Consider the following 14,629-nt stretch of genomic DNA (forward strand, 5'->3'; position numbering starts at 1 on the left):
CTTTCGAATAACGTAGTCTATTTTAGTGAGCACTGCTGTGTGGCAGAAATGGGCAAACGTTGGCTCTATTTCACAACTCCTACATTTATATTTCTCTTTGTAGCCTGTGCTGAAGTGGAGAATGAGATACAGCTGCTGACATTATTGGTGGGGGAGCTCAGAGAACCTGAATACTTGCTTTTTGATGCTGGTAGAAGAAACATCACAGGTCATAAGATTTAATGATATGAAGGTGATTTGAAGCTATTTTAAATTCAGCATTATTAGTTTACACATTTCTAATGTAATGATAAAATACAACACTTTAGTCATCCTATGAAAAATGAAAATAATATGGATTGCATGATATTAAAAGAACTAATAACAAAAAGCTTCCAACTTTATGAGTTATAGCAGGCCAGTTTTTATTTCTGAAAGTTTTGTGCAGTTGTTGCCATTTCAATAAGACCTTTTTTGTCCGTTCCTCAGTCCATACATGCCGGGCCATCTCTCATGAATAACATGCATGACCAGGTAATGCAAAAAGAGCTGATTTTATTACATTTTTGAGAAATCTGCCTCTTTTTAATGATAGTTTAACAATCACCTCATCCAACTGTTCAAGGACTGAAATGTTTCTTCAGTACTGCAGAAGATGCACTTGATGGCTGAGGATTAATTTATTGACTGAAACCCTTGATTCTGCAAGCCGGTCTGTTCTGTGTTGATTGAGTTCCTCTGCTAGAAATCAGAATTACGAATGAAAACCTACCGTCGAGCTGATTTCAAGCTGAAAGACCGACCATGACCTCCTCTGGGGTTGTTCATCCTAAGTTGTCAAGGTGACCTTGCCAGTTTTAGAGGGAGATTCATCTTTATAGCGGAAACTGGAAACAAAACAGACCATTTAAACACAGAAACCTACAAACACACAACTTTGCAAGTGTTTCGCTGTAAACAGTGCTGTAAGAGAAGCATTGATGACATTAGGTCACCACAGGTTTGTTTTAGAGGACTGAACCAACCTGCCCCTCTTCAAATCAGACAACTCCTAGGATTCAGTTTGACTCCTTTTTATAGTAGAATTATGGATCTGGCTCAATGTTTTAGGCTATGCTTAATATAAAATACATATTTTTTAATCAATCTATAAATAATCTTGCTTTAGGGTGATTAATTTGTGGAATGAGTCTGAGAGACTGCTGGAGTAAACCCTAAACATTTCTCTGCACACTTCTGCCCTGTTTTTTTGTTAGATCTCCTTTAAGTTTCAATTTAAATCACATAGAGCCCATACAGAAAGCCTGCTCCAGAGATAAGCTTTCACTATTAAAATGCCGTAAGAAAGCAAGGGGACGAATGGAAGCAATATTTCCTGATGAATGGCAGAGTTTACAGTAGATGAAAACAAGTCTGAATGATAATTTTTATTTGTCACAGCTGCGGGCAATCATGCCCGTGAGTAGCCTCGCCCCACACACCTGTTGTGCATCAGGACTCTAATGAGCACTCTTCTTAATCCCCGGAGGCACACCTGCTCCCTGCCAGATCGTTATTTGTTCCCGATGACTTTCCAGCGTATTCCTGTTTGCCTGCCTGTTCCTGACCATTCTGTTTAGCCTGCTCCCCTGTAAACTCTGTATGCCTTCTGCCTGATCTCGACCTTGCCTGTCCCTGACTATTCTGTTCTGCTCGCTCCCCGGAGAATCCTGTCTGTTGTCTGTGTCCGACAATAAAGCGGTGTTCAGCCAGACTTGTGTGTCGCATTTGGGTTCTTATCTGGTTCCTGACAATTATTATAGAAATTCAGATTACATTTGACCATATTTTGCATATTTTGAATATTAAGGTACAATACACGTGTAATTATCCAAGTAAATTTGTTCATCAGGTCATTACACATACAAAACCAATGAGAGACCATTGTGGTTCTTGGCAGAGCCTGCAGGATATTCTCATTTTGGGGAAACAAGGTAGAAGAAGCTTTCAAGTCTTGACTGAACCACCACATATTCAGTCAGCATGTGTCAAGGATATGAAAAGGTCAGTCCACCCACAAAATTAAGTGTTGGCAGAATGCTACCTTTTTTTTTTACACATTTTTCAGTGAAATCAATAAGTTACAGAAAACAGTATCATCTCCAGGGGAAATGGTGTTTTTTGTTTTCCTTTCAGCGGCTTCTTCCTAGTGATCTCATTAAGATCTGCTTCTTTGTTGACTTTATCCAAATTTCTCCACAAAAAAGGGAATAAGTATCATGATAAAGTGAAATAATCGACCTAACACTTCCCCTATGGTGCAACTTGTTCTTCTTACTTTATCCTTCTATTAGAATTAAAGGACACTTAAGGACAGGGTCTGTGATATGGAAGATGCACCGTAGCCTGACTATCATTACCTTCTGTAGTCATGACCTAATGTGTACTAACAATTCTTTTTTGCCAGGAAAATGAGCTTTTGAGACTACAAGCATATTTTACTTGACCTTTACAGTGTTGACCATGAATTCACACAGATGGCACAGATACATACAGAAAGTATAAAACAATAGATATATGTATAATTCTCTAAAACACAGGCTAGTTATTTACCTTTGCTACTCTGACCTGTAATCAAATTTCTTTACATCTTGTGAACTATTACATTTAGTGTTCATTATCTTGACTGCTGCTAATGGCAATTTCGTGGCTACTGCCTGTTGGTCTCAACAAAACATCATAACCTTGTGTTACTATCTGAGACGAAAAACTCGTTTTGACTTTGTAATATTTTCACAGATGCATGTGAAGGGTTCGAGTGATGCAGCACTCGAGCTCCTGTAAAAACTGCAAATACAAGGACTCTGAACAAGAGAGGAAAAATAATCCTTATAATCCTTCAGAGGAGTTTTTATAAAATTCTCTCCACTGTTGATGGAGCAGCAGGAGCATTCTGGAATCCTGCTGGTCACATGACCACATGATTCTAATACTGATGAGAGGGAGAGACATCAGTGGGATATTCAGCCTTTGTGGGGGATTTACGGAACCAAGTATCATCTCCTTTGGAGGGGAAAAAAGAAAATGTAAGGCTTCTCTTTTCTACAGTGATTAATCCTCCACAGGTTCACATTAGTTTGTCTCAGCATTGTGGTATTGGAAGTGTGGAAAGTCAATTTGGAAAGTAGATGAAAGATGGTTTGCTGATGGTTTCCTTCACTCTGAAGTCTGGATTGAGCTGGTGATTCCTTCCAAAGCTTTAAAGCTCTCAGACCCGCTGTAATAAACACCCTGAATGGGGTCACAAGGACACTATCAAGACTCCTCCCACCCAAAGGTAGCAAATCTGAAGATGGGTTTTAATTCATTGGTTGTCTAGAAATTGGTGAAGCAATGCTGGGCCAGCTAATGGTTATCAGAACAATCACTGTGGAGCTGCAACTCATAGTTTTCAGAAAGGTCAGCTGAGCAGGAAGCTGTGGACCCACTGTCACGGTGAGTGGAGGAGAAATAATTGGCTCAACCAACTTGCCAGTTTGCACTCTTATATCCTGTGTAATCCTGGGCTTATTGTTGCAAGTTGCCCGGCCCCAGGTTTGGCTTCTGGTTTGGATTCTTCGGTGTGTTTCCTACCAATCAGATAAATCAGTAGTCTGTGTGATACAGGTGCCTGTGGTGTTTACAGATGCCTGCCAGTCCTGCAAATTAACTGAATGAGTTCGAGGAATTAGTCTGTGACATGCATGTTATAGCTTGTCTTGATGAAGAGTGCACACTTCCTGCTCTCTGGACTTTACTCACTAGGTTATAAATAACATATCATATTTGTGTGAGTCGGTGTGTTTTGAGTGTTTTATCTATGTTTGTTGGGTTTTTATCAATTTGTGTTACTTTACATCTTTATTTTTGGTGCATTACAATTGCAATTCATGTGAAATTGTTGCCTGCTACCATGATCAAGCAGATAAAACATACATGTAAAGCGGTGGTGGTTGAGTGAGCATGTCTGTCCGTGTGTTCATGTAATAGTAATGCATCTCTCTGCTGTCCTCGAAGGCTCACTAGTCTGTGAACATGTAATGCTTAGGTTTCCTGCTGGGATCTCCAGCATATTTATCCTGCATACATTTACCTCAGCAGTCAGTGTGATCTATCCTTCATTTGAGTCTGAGGAAATGTGAAAGGTGGCTTGAAGACAGTAGACTTGCTCAACCTGCACATCAGGTAGGGAAGTGAATGCGCAGGCACTAGGAACCATTCTGGTTCTGTAGTACTGCTGCTTTTTTAAAAGGAAAAGGAAGATGCTCATTTCATGCTGCTCAAGGATTGAGAGTTGTGAATATTAATGTAGATGTTTAAATGCCATGTCCTCAGGGCTAAAACAATGCATTGACAAAGTAGGTCTGCCAATTTTGCATCCACCCTCTTTATGTAAAATTGATTAAATAAGTGTCTTTTAATTTTCTTGAGGATGAATCAACATCTATTTTAACCTTTTGGTCAGCACAAAGCCAAACTTTGGATAAAAGAAATAACATGATTGCGCATGCACAAAGATATAAATTTGTAGAAATTATAGATTGTAGTGGTCACTTGTATCTCATAATTCTCTACAGCTGTTCATGTACTCAAATATCATAATTCACCATAATTGTTCATATCTGTTCCATTGCCATAGTCCTATTGAGCATTTTGCCATGTATGAGTTCCTCACTCGCTCGCACTATTTGCCGACAACTAAGTCAGGTAATTTGGCACGGTCCCTTTAACGGACCGTGGGAGTTTAAGGGCTGGGGTGTGTTTTTCCCGCTTTTACGATTTTAAGCAATGAGCCCCCGTCTCTTACTTGTTTTTCCTCTACATGTTGTCGCTATAATAAAAGGCACACACGATTGTGTGTCAATAGTAATTTAAGTTGTATTGCCTTTACTTTGCAAACGCAACAAGATTACACTTGTGTCCTACAATGTTTAAGTTCTTCAGATCTACTGATGTCAATGCACTGTAGGGACGTTACCTTGCAGCATGTTTTCATTAGAATACAGGCCTGGCACTGAACTAAATCACACGGTCCCTGTGGAACAATTTCCACAATACCTCAAACCTCATAAACATGTGGCCAGAAACAGCTCAGTTTGTCTGTACCTTGATGTCGAAACTATCCGCCATCCATCCCAGATTTTACTCAAGCCTCCCATCCAAGTATAGAAATAGACTGTACTTTTAAGACTTGCGCCTCTTTAGGGTCATGCTGTCCTGTGAGTTGAATTGGGTGGCTTTCAGGCCTTGGAAAATGTACAGTTGAGAATGTGTCAGCTCTGAGCGCTTCCACTGGTACAGCATGACAGCCAGCTGTTGAAAGCATAGGGCACTTAATTGAGAGCTGTGGTATTATGAGCCTCTGTTTACTCTTCGCACTGAGGACAGGATGACAAATAGAAACCAGGTTCAAGGTGGAAGTGACTTCACTAATGGATCCGAATTGATATCAGCCCCCTCCATGCTACCACTGGCTCTATTTCTTCATAGATTGATATTTTTTTAACTGCAGCAGTAGATTTACTTTAATTATTAGCAGAGTGTTTACTGTATTCTGAGAATTAACTGCAGTCTGAATTGCTCTGTTGATGTTGGGTAAACAGCCCATTCATCTGCATTGGAGGTCAACAGATACAGATTTTTTTTTTTACAATTGATGCTTTTTCTTTTAGCTGATAGCTGATATATGCTGCCAATATTTTTGGCAATATTTATTCTTAGCTGTTATTGCGTTATAGTGATTTATTTGGCTAAGTTTTAAAGCATAGGAATGCAGGAGTTAAGAAGCAAACACTCTAGAACAGAAGTAGATTTTTGCACTGCTTCTATAATACAGCTTGAAAGTTATAAGTTTGAAAGTTAAAAATACATTTAAGTTTGAAAAATGATTGTGTTCTCGTGAAGTGTTGTTTGCAAATTACCGAGATAACAGCTGCTCTGTGCCAAGGAGGCATATGACTTTATCCTCAGGTGTATCAAGGTTGACAAATGTGATGAGATAATGAGCATTGAATGCATTAAAACATTATGATAAACTACTCAAACTTTAGCTGAATACTTGTCCTCCAGAGTAAAAATGTGCATTAGCTCCTGCAGGGTAAACAAATAATTGTGTCCCTTTGCCTGAAATGGCGAGCCCAATTCACCCACCCACTCCCACCAGGGTGTCTACACCTGCATCTGGCTGAATAATACTGAGACTTTTTTAAGAGACAAATTATGGATGTTGTGGTCGCAGGTTTTAAATGTGACCATGCCTGTTAGTTTTTGTTCAAATGAATTGAGTCAAATAATGCTCTCGCTCCCTCACTGCTCAACATGAATAATTTTTTCTGTGCTTGGAATTTGCATAGATTTAATTACCGTACTATAGTCTGAAATATGGAAACAGAATGTCAAAAGATGACAAACCACATCTCTGCTGTAGAATTAGCATTATGTTTGTATGAAAAGTGAGTAAGGATCACTATTTAGTCCACAGACCATCCGCATCAAGCAGTTACACTACATTACAAGTGTCAATTTTAGTTTAATACAATATTCCTGCAAACATCTGTTACCGTGGTTCACTCTGAGGCGCCAACATAATCATGGTTAAATTAGGATTTTATTGGTATGTCAAGGGAACAATCTTAATTTGTTACAGAGTGCTGGTGAGGGATTTTTAGAGATATTACTTTTAAATATAGCATTTTAGTACCTTATTTTCACGACCACAAGGCGCACTGTATCAAAAGGCGCAGTCTCAGTTATGGGTGCTATTTCTGTATTTAAAACATACATAAGGCGCACCGTATTGTTGGGCGCATGCTAAAACATACAGTAAAAAATTATAATGGAAGTAAAACAGTGAGTTTCGACACATTTATTGAACAAAATATTCATTCTTCCACCACAAAACCATCAAAGTTTTCATCTTCTGTATCTGAATTAAACAGCTGCACTATTTCAATGTCCAACATCCCGAATTCTTAATCATCTGAATCGGACTCACCGACCGGTTCCGGTTTAGCGTTGGTTTTGTAAAAGCTCTTACAATACATGAAGACGGTATCATAGCCCCTGCGTCTACAATCCACCCGCATATGGTGGCATAACTTGCCCGCCGCTGCCTCATAGTCTTTGTGAAGGAGTGTTCGCTTTCCGTCATCCAGCGCTCTGTCCGTTTCCGTGGCTGCCGAGAACCACGGTGAACGACAACTTCTCGTACCCCGTTGTACGTATCGCCACCGTGCTGGTCCCTTTTTCTCCACTTTGTGGGTCAAAGGGATGTCAAAAGTCAGAGGGATCTCATCCATGTTGGTGATGTGGCTGGGCGCGGTTATCTTGTCGCGGCAGTAGGTGCGGAAGATGGCCACCCTCTTCTGGTAATCCACGGGCAGCCGCTGCGCAACAGTTGTCCTTGCGCCTATGGAGAGATACCGCCTCCTCATAAAGTGAAAACACTAAGATTGGTCGATTGCCATTTTCAGCCGCATATTCGATGGCCTGCAGTTTAAAGTAGGCCTCGTTCATACGCGTCTCGCTTGACCGGCGCCATTTTAGGGGTTCCTTATGCGTAGGTGTGCCGCTAATCGATTGGCGGAGCGTTTACCGTAGTGCACCCACCAAAGGCGCACAGCAGATTTTGGAACTCAGTCCACACACAAGGCGCACCATATTATAAGGCGCACCGTCGATTTTTGAGAAAATCTCAGTGTTTTAGGTGCGCCTTATAGTCGTGAGAATACAGTACCCATATATTGTATTTACTCTTTTGTATGCAGACTTCAGATTGATGTCTCACCCACATTTAACACCAATGTCCTGTTGCTGAATAGCACAATTGGGGTTTTCCCTTGTTCAGAGATTGACACACTATTTGGTTCAAATCAGATGACGATGTAAAGGACTTGTCTCTGGGTTCAGCAACCAAATGAGTCGAGCCTCCTGGGCAGTAAAGCTGATTGATTATGGATGGCACTAAAGGAATGACCCATCTGGACAAAATGGAACACCTGTTTTGAGTAGAAAACAACCGTTCTGTCATAATACAGAAACAGCTTACCCTGACCCATTAACTGACCAGCTCTTTTGTAGTATTACCTGAACCAACTGTGCATTTTTCTTTATCAATCTGCTTTTTCCTGGTACAGATGTTTGTTACATCTCTGAATACAGTGGCCATTTAAAATGGCTCTTGAAGTGCTTGTTTTTCAAGTTGCTCTCAGCACGTCTGGCAGCAGTGTTATTGTCTCAGGTCCAGCCTGGTTTTAGAAGTAAATAGGGAGTCAGCCTCCTGTGCCTGGGCCCGTAGCTGGGTTCGCAGCTTGGGGTAGCTAATTGCTCACCCACACATTTAACTTTTAAAGGTTCTGGCAACTGCAAATTCAACAAAGTGCTTTTAGTGTGGTCTGTTGGGAAGATGTGACGCTTAAAGATGAATGAAGACGATAAGACAACATTATGGGTGTAATATTATAGGAGTAATATGATCCCTCTTGGTAATTCCTGTCAGAACTCTAGCATTCTGGATCCATTGGGAAGCTTTACAAAGAGAATAAATTCATTAAAAATAAGCACAAATATGTTCCTAGGCCACTACCTTAATGGAGAGTTCCATCAGATATCTATTGATTTGGCTGCTTGGTCATGGTCTTTGCTGTCTATATTATCACCCACAACCTTTTTTGGTTTATTTTTGTAGCACTGGTGAGACCGTCAGCATTGTAACGCACACTGGCCTGAGTCACATTGGTGCTGGTGGCCACTTGCCAGTTCGTTCCCCACCACCTGCTCCAGTACCACTTCCACCTCCCCACCTGCCATGGCGATGAGCCGTGACCCTGCTTTTGAGAGCCTGGACCCTGAAGCTGACAGTCAGACCAGCAGTCTTACCGACACCATGGCTGCTATGACAACTAAAGACTTCGGTAGCTCGGCCACAAACGGCGTGGGGAATGGCAGGACTCAGAAGGAGGTGCCTCAAGATAAGAGGAGCCGTCCACTGCAGCCACACCTGACTGGGAGGAAGTTATCACTGCAGGAGAGAGGCACGAACCTGTCATTGGATTCTGGCAGAGGCTACACACAGGTTTCACATCGCATGGTTTGCAGACCCACTGTGGAGTCCAAACGCATATCCATCTCAGATTCTCAGGTGAGGAACTCATTGCCTTTTCATTTATTTTAATTATTGATCACTTATTAAAATGAATGAATTTGGCCTTTGTAGAAATTGCCAATGTTGCTGTAATGTGAGAGGCTTCTGGGAAATGTGCAAAAAGTTATTAAAATCATAAAGCTTTAATATTTCATCTGAAATAACTCACTTATGCATTCCCACTGATCTGTTGTCAGGATCTCTGCTGTGACAGGTGGCAGCATAGCGGGGAGTTGAAGTCAGACAGAGAGAAATAAGCTCTACTCTACTTATCAGGACACCAGACTTTTATTGGTATAGAGTCTATGTTGTCATGTTCACAAAGAGACTGCTGAGCTAGTTTCTGTTGCCTGTGGTGTAAACAACTTCAGCAACCAACACAAGGATCCAAGCTCGTTGGCAGCATCCAGCCAACTATGAAAGCAACTACTCCATAATTGCCCCACATCACATGAAGTAACCCTTACACTGAATTATATTGCTTTTTATAGGTGATCGAACTGTATATATGAAATCCTCATAACCCATATTTGATGGTCTTATATAATACCTCTTTCAGTACAATGTGACCTACGGTGACTCCCAAATTTTAATTTTCCTCTGACATCCTTCGGTTCTGAGTGTAGATTAAAAAATCAGTATATCCACCAGGATCTGGAGCCTCTCTGAATCTAACAAACTTACTTCCAAAGACTTGTGTACCTTATGTCCTGTTTGAAATCTGTAACAGCTCTCATAGCGAACATTAAAAAATTATTCGGAGCCTGTGTCTCTGCTCTCACGGCATCTGGAGTGTCATGAGTCAAAGAACACCCAGCATTTCGAATTGTACCAAAAAGGAAATTTAGTGTGTTTATCACTCCACTTTAAAGACAAACACCAGGAATCCTTCAGAATGTCTTATCTTCTTAACCGCTTTATCCCTTTTGGGGGTCACAGGGAGGGCACTCAATGGGTGAAGGGAGGTCCACCCCTGAATGAGTTGCCAGTTCATTTGGCTGGGCCTTATATGAGCAATTGCAGGTTTAGTACCTTGCTCAAGGGTACCTTGGTAGTGCTCAGAAGGTGTTCTGGCACCTTCCCCTAATATCAGAACAACTTCCCTGTTTTGTCTGTGCTCGAACCAGTAACCCACTGCTTCTCAGTCCAGTTCCCAACAGGCCGAGCTACCACTGCCTCCGAGATGATGTTAGAAAAAGTAGAAAACAAATCTTCTCTGGCAATCTTTATAATAGTCAAAAATCATGCATATTATGTGGACTGGGGGTGTCTAAATTGTCCCTACGGGTGAAGGAATAGAGCGTGTCCTGGTATGGCCTGACGACCTGTCCATAGGGTGTCCCTGGCTCTCGCATAGTGACAGCTGGGATAAGCTCCATTGCCTCGGTAACATCTGATCCACGCTGCAAAACACTGACTAATCTGCTCTTCTCTTTAGATAATAATGCAAAGGTGAGGCAACCAATTTCAGATTTCAAAGAGCAGGATCTTTAGTTGTAAAGTGCGTGAAGGTAGTGAGCTATATTTGATGTGCGTTTATCGACCACTTTCTGAATAATAACCAACCAAATGTGGAGACGTTGGCTCAGTTCAGACCCAATGTAAAAATTAAATTGAAAGCAAAAAGGGAATGAAGAATGGATGTGCTGCAGTCACAATGAAAACAAGGCTGTGGCGGTAACGGAATGTGACAGCCTGACCGAAAACCTTCCAAAGGTTTATTGCAGTGCAGCCGAGTGTTTGGATTAGATTGGAGTGTGCGTGCATATGCGTTTGGCTGATGTGTTTAAACCTTTGCTGCGTGGCACTCTTTATCCATTAGTCCTGACAGAGTATTAGGTTCAGTGCAGCTCTCACAGGACATACACCAGGAAGCAGTGAAAGTCCTCTCAGATGATCCCTGCTGTTGCAACCCCCGGATTCTCCTTATTTGCCTTTCCTGTTATCATTTCCTCTGGTTTTTTTATCTCTCCTCAGCCTCTCTTAAAATTCCACTACTTTTCCAGCTACCAACAGCCTGTCTCAAATTCTTCTATTTTCTCCTGGAACCTCAGACATTGGGCCCCCTTCTTAGAACCCCTGCTTATTACCCTTGCTCAGAGAATTTTCAACCTCTTCGTCCAATCTCAGACCTTTGCTTACTTTTAAGTACCCTATTTTTACGACCATAAGGCGCACTGTAATAGAAGGCGCAGTCTCAGTTATGGGTGCTATATCTGTATTTAAAACATACATAAGGCGCACCGTATTATTAGGCACATGCTAAAACAGTATAGTTTTACTGTACAGCACAGTAATAAATGACAACGGAAGTAAAACAGTGAGTTAATATTCATTCTTCCGCCACAAAAACATCAAAGTTTTCATCTTCTCTATCTGAATTAAACAGCTGCGCTATTTCAATGTCCAACATTCCGAATTCCTCTTCTTCATCATCTGAATCAGACTCACCGACCGGTTCCGCTTCAGCGTTGATGCCGGCCTTTGTGAAAGCTCTTGAAGACGGTATCATAGCCCATGCATCTACAATCCACCCGCATATGGTGGCATAACTTGCCCGCCGCTGCCTCATAGATGTGGCTGGGTGCGGTTATCTTATCGCGGCAGTAGGTGCGGAAGATGGCCACCCTCTCCTGGTAATCCGCGGGCAGCCGCTGCGCAACAGTTATCCTTGCGTGTATGGAGAGATGCCGCCTCCTCATAAAGTGAAAACACCAAGACGGACCTCCTTGGAAGTGCTCAATGTCCATTTCTTCAGCAATCGCTTTGGCCTTTTGTCAAATGGTGACAGTAGAGACGCCCCTTCCAGTTGTTCGCTGTTCCACAACCAACTGTTCCATTCGGTCTTCCAGCTCGGGCCACCTTGCTTTGTTCCCGTGGAAACTCAGCTTCGTCTTCCTCACTTTCGTTCACTTTGTTGTTTTCTCCACTTTCTGACCATGGACTCATTTACATTAAAATGTCTTGCAGCTGCTGGATTGCCATTTTCAGCCACATATTTGATGGCCTGCAGTTTAAAGTAAGCCTCATATGCGTGTCACTTGACTGGCGCCATTTTAGGGGATCCTTACGCATAGGTGTGCCACTAATCGATGGGCGGAGCGTTTACCGTAGTGCACCTACCAAAGGCACTTTGGTTCTCAGTCCACACACAAGGCGCACCATATTATAAGGCGCACCGTCGATTTTTGAGAAAATCTCAGTGTTTTAGGTGTGCCTTATAGTCATGAAAATACGGTATAGTAAAAACAAAGTGCACATTTTAACCTCTGCACTGTTAAGACATGTAAAATGAGCAGTGGAAATAAACTCCCCAACTACCACCCACTCTCCCTGTCTGATGTGACTGACACTGTGGTGGTGGTTGCTATGGAGCAAAAAAAATCAGCCATTTATGCAGTAGCAAGCTAATGGATTTACAGACAGTAAACAGAAAGTACAGACTACCTACAGGAAAAAACAGAGAGGACATGTTGCACCAGTGATGTTCTTGCTTTTACAAAGCTGTTCCTGTGTTGAAATTAGTCTGAACAGGTTGAAAGTGATGATTTATTTGTCCTCTTCTTTTCTCTCACCCAGGATTGTATCCAGTTAAACCAGTATAAGCTGAAGTGTGAGATTGGAAAGGTAAGTCTGTTTACTTCCTGTGTTCATGCCGGAAGGTGCAGTGGAATATTGATCTTGTTGCTCAGTTAAAGTGAAATATATGGATGCCAATATCATTTGCAGGGTGAGTGCACAGAAAACATGGTGGCTAGATGTGTTCTGACAGCAAAAGTCTAACCTATGGAATTTAGATGGATAACAAATACTGTTTATTAATCCAGTGTTTAGACAGCCTCGGCAGTAAACTCAATCTCAATCAAATCAATCTTTATTTATATAGCGTTTTTTACAATCAAAACTGTTTCAAGGCACTTTACAGAATCCCAGGGCCTAACCCCAGACAAGCAATAGTGGCAAGGAAAAACTCCCCTTTAACAGAAAGAAACCTTGAGCATGACCAGGCTGATTTAGGGGGACCCTCCTACTGATGGCCCGCTGGGTAGAGAGAGGGGGAAGGGGGGATTTGTAAGACAAAAGAAAATAGATACACTTGACCTTGAGTATAGCCCTAATAATGGGAGTCATTGACGAAAGTTTGTTTTTTGATTTAGAAATGTAAAAGCTTGTCAGTATGTTGCAGCTGATTTTTTAAGTGTTGTAGTGTGGATAGTCTACAATAATGAAGAAAGAGTAGTTAACGAGTCTCTCCTTGTGCTGCAGGGCTCCTATGGTGTGGTTAAACTTGCCTACAATGAGGATGATGACAAATATTATGTAAGTAGATCGGTCTCCTCTCGCGATAAAATGGAAAATGCTGTAGAGACACAGGAGGTTTACAGCATCACTGTCATTGATTTTTTATTCTCAATCCTCTTAAATTGCTTCCATTTGCCATGGAGGATACGCCTGGCTTCTTTATCTTCTGGAACTTTAAACTTTATATGAATTATTCTAACTTCTTTCAGTAACAATGACACTGCAGAGGTATAAAGCAGCAGTGAAATAGTGAAATATTCCACTTTTACTTGATTGGCACACTTTTACTTTCATCACTTTAAAAATTCCATTTCAGAGCAAAGTTGGATATTAAAATATATATGATGGCGTATTATGGCCATGATGGGAAGGTAGAAGGGAAGTATAGTCTCTTAACAAATGCTATACTGACTTAGTTATCAGGAATTCTATTGTGGCTTATTCAATGTAATAGTTATTAATACGGACCTGCAAATGTATTTTACTATGTTTGCAGATATTTAATTTTTACATATACAGTATTACAAATCAGGATTCACTTCCTGTCTTCTCAATGGTTCGTTGGTTGCATTGTGTACGGGGTGTTTTATTCACTTAATATTGAACACTTGGTGTGTTGTATTCACTTTACTTAAAATTTGAACACTTGGGACATTCTAGTCACCTGATAACAACAGTGAGAAACAACCCATATTAAACAAATACAGGGCTTCGCCGATTATTAGCGTTAGCATGGCCTCACCGTCTGTTTCACCCAGTGTCTTTGTATGTTCAGCGTGTGAAATGTTTAGTTACTCCTCTGCCTCCCTTAGTGAAGGGAATAGGTGCAGAAAGTGTAGTTTATTTATGGCTATGGAGGCGAGACTTAGCGAGCTTGAGACACGGTTCCGCAGCTTGGAGTTAGCTGGAGTTGTGTCAGGTAGCCAGGAGAAGCTAGCTGCTGCGGAGCTGCCTAGCGTAGCTTCAGCTAGCGGTCCCCCGGCAGCAGCTGAGCAGCCGGCTAGCCAGGGCGGTTGGGTGACAGTTCGCAGGAAGCGTAGCCCAAAACAAAGGCCCACGGTGCACCACCACCCGCTTCCCGTGGCTAACCGTTTTTCCCCACTCGGCGACACACCCGCTGAGAAACCTGTTTTGCACTACGTGAAGCCGACTCCAGCGACCATAGTCAAGTGCATTCCGGGGGCCAGA

General features: G+C 41.8%; 1 protein-coding gene across 2 annotated transcripts in view; it reads left to right on the top strand.

The window, feature by feature from the left end:
- camkk1a (calcium/calmodulin-dependent protein kinase kinase 1, alpha a) overlaps window positions 1-14,629 on the top strand; it is an 83,716-nt gene that overhangs the window by 12,260 nt on the left and 56,827 nt on the right. For both annotated transcript variants that reach the window (XM_029848786.1, XM_029848787.1), the window contains exons 2-4: window positions 8,684-9,136; window positions 12,719-12,766; window positions 13,406-13,459. In XM_029848786.1, coding sequence (XP_029704646.1) covers window positions 8,804-9,136; window positions 12,719-12,766; window positions 13,406-13,459 — 435 coding nt within the window. In that variant the 5' untranslated portion in view covers window positions 8,684-8,803. The remainder of the gene's footprint in view (window positions 1-8,683; window positions 9,137-12,718; window positions 12,767-13,405; window positions 13,460-14,629) is intronic.

This window comes from Takifugu rubripes, chromosome 15 (assembly GCF_901000725.2).
Source record: "Takifugu rubripes chromosome 15, fTakRub1.2, whole genome shotgun sequence".
Classification (NCBI taxonomy): Eukaryota; Metazoa; Chordata; class Actinopteri; order Tetraodontiformes; family Tetraodontidae; genus Takifugu; species Takifugu rubripes.